This window comes from Blennius ocellaris, assembly GCF_963422515.1.
Source record: "Blennius ocellaris genome assembly, chromosome: 2".
NCBI classification, from domain to species: Eukaryota; Metazoa; Chordata; class Actinopteri; order Blenniiformes; family Blenniidae; genus Blennius; species Blennius ocellaris.
This window is the reverse complement of record NC_137651.1, coordinates 21,138,014-21,144,013: the sequence shown is the minus strand read 5'-3', so window position 1 is coordinate 21,144,013 and position 6,000 is coordinate 21,138,014. Positions and strand designations below refer to the sequence as shown.

The 6,000-nt window shown below is 45.7% G+C and overlaps 1 protein-coding gene across 2 annotated transcripts in view; it reads left to right on the top strand.

The window, feature by feature from the left end:
- The first annotated feature begins 362 nt into the window (after window positions 1–362).
- epha4l (eph receptor A4, like) overlaps window positions 363–6,000 on the top strand; it is a 69,336-nt gene continuing 63,698 nt past the window's right edge. For both annotated transcript variants that reach the window (XM_080504721.1, XM_080504720.1), the window contains exons 1-3: window positions 363–550; window positions 2,133–2,200; window positions 5,038–5,701. In XM_080504721.1, the coding sequence (XP_080360847.1) occupies window positions 454–550; window positions 2,133–2,200; window positions 5,038–5,701 (829 nt within the window). In that variant the 5' untranslated portion in view covers window positions 363–453. The remainder of the gene's footprint in view (window positions 551–2,132; window positions 2,201–5,037; window positions 5,702–6,000) is intronic.

Below are 6,000 nucleotides of genomic sequence, written 5' to 3'. Positions count from 1 at the left end.
GTCCCTGAATCCCGCTTTGCCTTTATTCGCCAACATATTGGAGTAACGCCACCTCAAATAAGCACTCTGGTCGTGTGTCAGACCTACGTGCCCATTTCTAATTGAGAGAGTTGGCTATTTGAGGGGTGTTTAAAGGGGGGTAGTTAATGATTATTTGCCTCTCTCTGTGCTCCTGTCTACTATTTGGATAGACGGGGTGCGCGAAAGAGCGCACAGGGAAGACCCGCCTCCTCGCTGTGGAGCGCTTGGTGCGTCCTCTCTCTCTCTCTCTCTCTCTCTCTCTCGGTCTCTCTCTCTCTCAAAAGCCATATTCCACAGGGACACAGAGAGAGAGAGGCTGGAGAGAGAGAGAGCGAGCGAGAAAGAGAGAGAGAGAGAGAGAGAGAGGGAGCAGGACCTGGGAGAAGAGCAACGAAAGAAAAAGAGAAGAGGAAAAACGGAGCAACGACACAAATGGCACTCATGGCAGGGATTTTGTTCACGGCCAGCTTTCTTATATCTGGGATTTCTACATTTGTTTCGTCGGCACGGATATACCCCCCGAATGAAGGTAAGGCTGTCTGGACGAAGAGAAGTGACCGCGGACTTGCCTCTGGCCCCTGCAGGAGCCGCGATGAGTTCAAATCATGGGAAACTCCTGATCTCGTGCTTTTTTTACGCAGCGACTTTTGCATTTTTCTTTTCACTGTTTGAATCCAACCGGAGCGAGATGTCGCTGTCCGGAATGCGCATCGGCTTGTTGTGTCTCCGGACTTCTGGCTTGGATCGTGCGCCCAGAAAGCCCGAGAACACCAGGAGTACTTGTAGCCCTGATCTGCGCCCGTTTCTGTCGGGAAGGTCAAACGTCCACGATCACACGTTCAGAAGCATCCACACAGTCAATTTGTATGAAAAGAGAAGTGAACGTACCAGTCAGTGGCACACATCCGACTGCCCGAGAGTCCATCAATCCATCAATTTCTGAATTGTCGGCTGTGATCGCTCCTGCTGTCACATTTTGTTTGGCTTTATAATGAGTGAAACCGACTCAAATAATAAGTTGAATTGTGTTTCGCTTCACATTTTCAGATACTTAGATTCATATATCCCATTGAGCATTCATCCATTTTTCTGAAGTGAATGCTCTGCTGTCTGTTGAAAGTGACCAAACGCGATAAACGGTTGAAATTCAGTCTATACATGCGCTCGGAAGGTTTTCCAGAGCTGCTCGCTGGTTGTCCCGGAGCGCAGCGCATCCAATTTCTAAATGTAAGGCCTCGAGCGGAGTTTCTTGTTTTTCTACAACAATTAAATTAATTTGGAGTTCATTTGTTTATTTCAGACGACACGATGAGATTATTGATGTATTCCTTGTCGAACTGCGCTTTGTGGCTCTCGTTCTGCCAGCCAAGTCCCCATCCATGAACCACGGGCTCTTTTTAGTTAAAACCGAAATAAAACGTATAATTACAAACGCATCATTCCTGATAAATGATTAATTCTACTTACACGTCAATCGCGATGATAAATGTAATACATCATGCTGCGACCCACACGTCTTTACGCGCGATGAATCCAAAACAACGTGAAATAACTGGCGCACAGAGCTCTTCTGAAGATTTCTTGACCAATTCAGCTTCATTTGTTAAAGTAACGCTTTATATCTTCTCATTTTGCACATTTTATTTATTTATTTATTTTCTTTTTCAAAGAGCAGTGCGGAAAATTCTTCGTCGGGGACATTTTTAAATGCTTTTATCGTCGTCAGCCACCAACTTCATGCGCAAAGAGGCTCACAGCCGACGGCAAGCAAACTGGGGGAGGGGGGGGGGCTCATTAGTTGAAAGCCACAGGGGAATCGTTATTAGTTAAAACAAAATGTGTTTCTCAACGAAAATCAACATCTGTTAAGGAACCAGCTCAAACACTCCTCTGCATCTGTGGCCTACAGTTTTGATCTCACATCTTTCTGATGTTCACCAATATGATATTTTTCCTCGATGAATCCTGTTTGCTGGTGTTTGTTATCACGATATAAGACAGGAAGCTGTTTCTTCCTCAGAGAGTCCCGCTCATAATTGGATTATTCTGAATATGCCAGCGCTGATGCGGTGTGGACGGCCTCGCTCACTTCTCCCGTTCTTGTTTTCCAGTCACGTTATTGGACTCCCGATCTGTACAGGGGGAGCTGGGATGGGTCGCCAACCCGACAGAAGGAGGGGTGAGTACTGCAAAGAAGTGTCCCCTTGTTAGAATGTGGGGGTCCCCCATTGAGCATAAAATAGAGAGATGATATCCATTATTGGCAGGAGTCTCTGGAGCTCTGCACTGGACGGCCAAGTCCATACACAGCCCTCTTTGATAAGATCTTGTCCTGGTGAACCCTTTATGGGACCATCTTTGTTGGGGATTTATTGTGCAACAGTTGGGCTCTTACACTGATGGTGAGGTCATTTTGTGCACCAAAATACGGATCAATATGAAATTTTCTTGTGTATTGCAACCTTCCAAAACCCCATGGGATCCCGGAATCCACTTTGAGAGCCATTGGTCCGTGAGACCCCCCCCCTCAAACCCCTGCTCCTGTTTCCCCAGGCTCCCCTCCTCTCTAACCGCTCTGTAATGGTCAGATGCAGGGGCCGATACTGCAACGGGCATCAGGTTTCGTGAATAGACGTTGAATTGAATCGGTCTTTGTGGAGAAACTTTATATCCCTTTACACAATTGAGTCGAAAAGAGGGAGAGCGAGAGAGAGAGCGAGAGCAAGAGAGAGAGAGAGAGTGGGGAACCTGGCAGCTGAGAGGGAGAGATAGAGAGAGGGGGGGTCCTTTGGAATGAATGAATGAGGAGGGTGAAAGTGCAGAGAAGTTCAGCTCTTGCTGCAGAATGACCGGCAATAAAACAACAGGGAACTGGGTCGACCAAATGCACCAGCCCTCCCTTTAATAGTGGGTATTGACGGTGGCACTGATAAGAGAAGGAATGAAGCATTGAAATGAGCCCATGATGTCTGGAAATTAAGGAAAAATGTGCACATATCAAACTTTAAGTTAATGTATATTTGTCAATATAGTAATTGCTAAAGATCTGTTATCAAAATAGCACACTTTGTGTTATTTTTCCATAGCAATGTCTGCTTATTTGGCTTTATTTTTCAACAAAGCTGAATATCAGCTAGGTTTAGTAAATATCCATAGGCTGGCCCCTTCGATCTTGCAGTATCTATATTTTGTTCCACAAGGTGGTGCAGTGAGTCACTCACAACAATAGAAGAAGCATCATTAGAGGAAAAACAAAAAACTGAAACTCTCTGCATTTCACCAACAGCAAACTGAGGGACAGACTGTACAATACAGTGACTTCACACAGGCTCCTGACACAAAGAATGCCACGAATCATCGAGGAATCACCTATTTGTTCTGCTAGTATAGATATGGTGATTAATATGAGCGGGCTTCATTAATATTTCATAAAATTAATACAAATTAGCAACAACAAAGCCAGATAATGAAAGCATGTTCAAAGCTGGTCCGGCTAATGCAGACTTTGTATGGTGAGCTCTTCCAAGAGGCTGTCGAGCTCAGGTCCCTTTTCTCTGCCTTTTTATCGCTAAACTAGTGATTGACAGGGTCCTGGCAGCCCCGGCAGGCCTGCATTCACCCTCTCATTATGACCAATTGGTCTTTTTCTCCCTCAGTCCTGATATCGGGGAAAGGTGCGGCTTTATCGCAGCGCTGCTTGATTCCCACAACAAAAAGGGGTGGGGGAGGTGGGGGTTAGAGCTCAGGGAAGACAAAGTGGAATGGAACATCCAGGGACGAAAGACATTTCCTCAAATGTTATACGTGCAGCTATGTTTAGCATTATCTCGCTCAACTCCAGGGAAATAAAGCTTTCATCCAGATATCTTATATCCAGGCATCAAATCACATCTGACAGTCCAACCTGTATCTCACACTGTCCCATTATGGTTTTTTTTCCTTTAGTAGAGTTTTAAAACTGGTTGACGTTATGGCAGCCACAAGGTTTGTCTGCTCTTGTTTACAGCCCAGCTCAGTGAAAGACTCTATTTAAAACACATCATGAAAAAAAAGAGAAAGAGAAACTTGAGGGAACACACTTCTTTGAGTCTCTCAAGACATGCTTGTATTTTCTCAACGGTGCTCTGTCGAGAGGGGGACCTTTATCATAAATAAAACAAACATTCACTCTTGGCAAAAAAGAAAGAAAAAAGGCCAGACCCGCTCTGGATAACGTAATCCATGCACCCCATGTCGGCGTCTCCCTTTTTTTCTCCTATGAGTTCATGCTAACATCAGTGAACATGTGTGCCACCGTCTCTTCGTCCCCGATCTCGCATACAGATGTGAAGCAGGCGCACGTTTAGATCATTAGCATTTATTTCAAGAACCTCCTGCATCACATAATGTAGCGCTTGGGATCTCACTTGGCCTTGAACTGTCCACTTGTTGCAGTGTGTGTGTGTGTGTGTGTGTGTGTGTGTGTGTGTGTGTGTGTGTGTGTGTGTGTGTGTGTGTGTGTGTGTGTGTGTGTGTGTGTGTGTGTGTGTGTGTGTGTGTGTGTGTGCGCGCGCGCGTGCGTGAGTGCGTGCGTGTGTGCCTGAAGTGGATTTTGTATACCATTCCCCGAGTAATTAAACTGATGGCATTACTGAGGCATAAAACTAATTACACATTTCCTTTCTCATAGTTGAGGAGAAGCAATGAATATTAATATATTAATGATTCTATATTAGGACCTAACAATTCTTTTAGGTTCTGTTCATAAAATATGCATTGACTTTAGCCATCAATTAATTACGCTGCTGAGACTCCAATATTGACTAACAAAATACTCTTCTGCACAGTATCTCTTTTTCTTGGCAAGAGCTAACACAGACTGATTTGTAATTTCTTCATAACTGGTAATGATTTGTGATTATTTTCAAATGTTCTCAACCAGTAAAAATGTTGCTGTAATGCCTTTTATAGGTTCCTCTAAGCTTATTAAAGTAGGAAAATCTCCTTGTAACGTATCTTTGTGTGTCTTCTGTCCAGTGGGAGGAAGTGAGCATTATGGACGAAAAGAACATCCCGATCCGGACGTACCAGGTGTGCAACGTCATGGAGCCCAACCAAAACAACTGGCTCCGCACGGACTGGATACCCCGAGGAGGTGCCCAACGCGTCTACATCGAGATCAAGTTCACCCTCCGGGACTGTAACAGCCTCCCGGGGGTAATGGGAACCTGCAAGGAGACCTTCAACCTTTACTACTACGAGTCCAACAATGACAAAGAACGCTATATCCGTGAGAACCAGTTTGGCAAGATAGACACCATCGCCGCAGATGAGAGCTTCACTCAGGTGGACATCGGCGACCGCATCATGAAGCTGAACACGGAGGTGCGGGACGTGGGCGCCTTGACCCGGAAGGGTTTCTATTTGGCCTTCCAGGATGTTGGGGCTTGCATTGCACTGGTTTCCGTCAGGGTCTTCTACAAGAAATGCCCTCTGGCTGTGCGCAACCTGGCCCAGTTTCCGGACACCATCACTGGAGCCGACACGTCCTCACTTGTGGAAGTTCGTGGTTCTTGCGTGGATAATTCGGAGGAGAAGGAGGTTCCCAAGATGTACTGCGGGGCTGACGGAGAATGGCTGGTGCCTATTGGGAACTGTCTGTGCAACCCTGGATATGAGGAGCGCAACGCAGAATGCCAGGGTAAGGGACTGACATTTATCTGGTGCATTTTTTGGCTGGGTTCTTGATTTATACACCACGCTCTCTGCTTAAATCCTGCCCACTATAACAGCCTGCCCACCTCTATAATTCCCCCCCCCCCCTTTCTCTGTCTGCCTCTTTTGTTTTCTTTGTCCCTCCCTTCATGGATTCTTCCACCTTATGCTCTGTTGGATGTTTTTATCTCCTTGCTCTCTTTCTCCCAAAAGTCTCCTTTGCAGTGTCTGGTTGGGTGATAAAAGCAATGATGACTGTAAATGGAGTAATTAGCAGGCCCATTG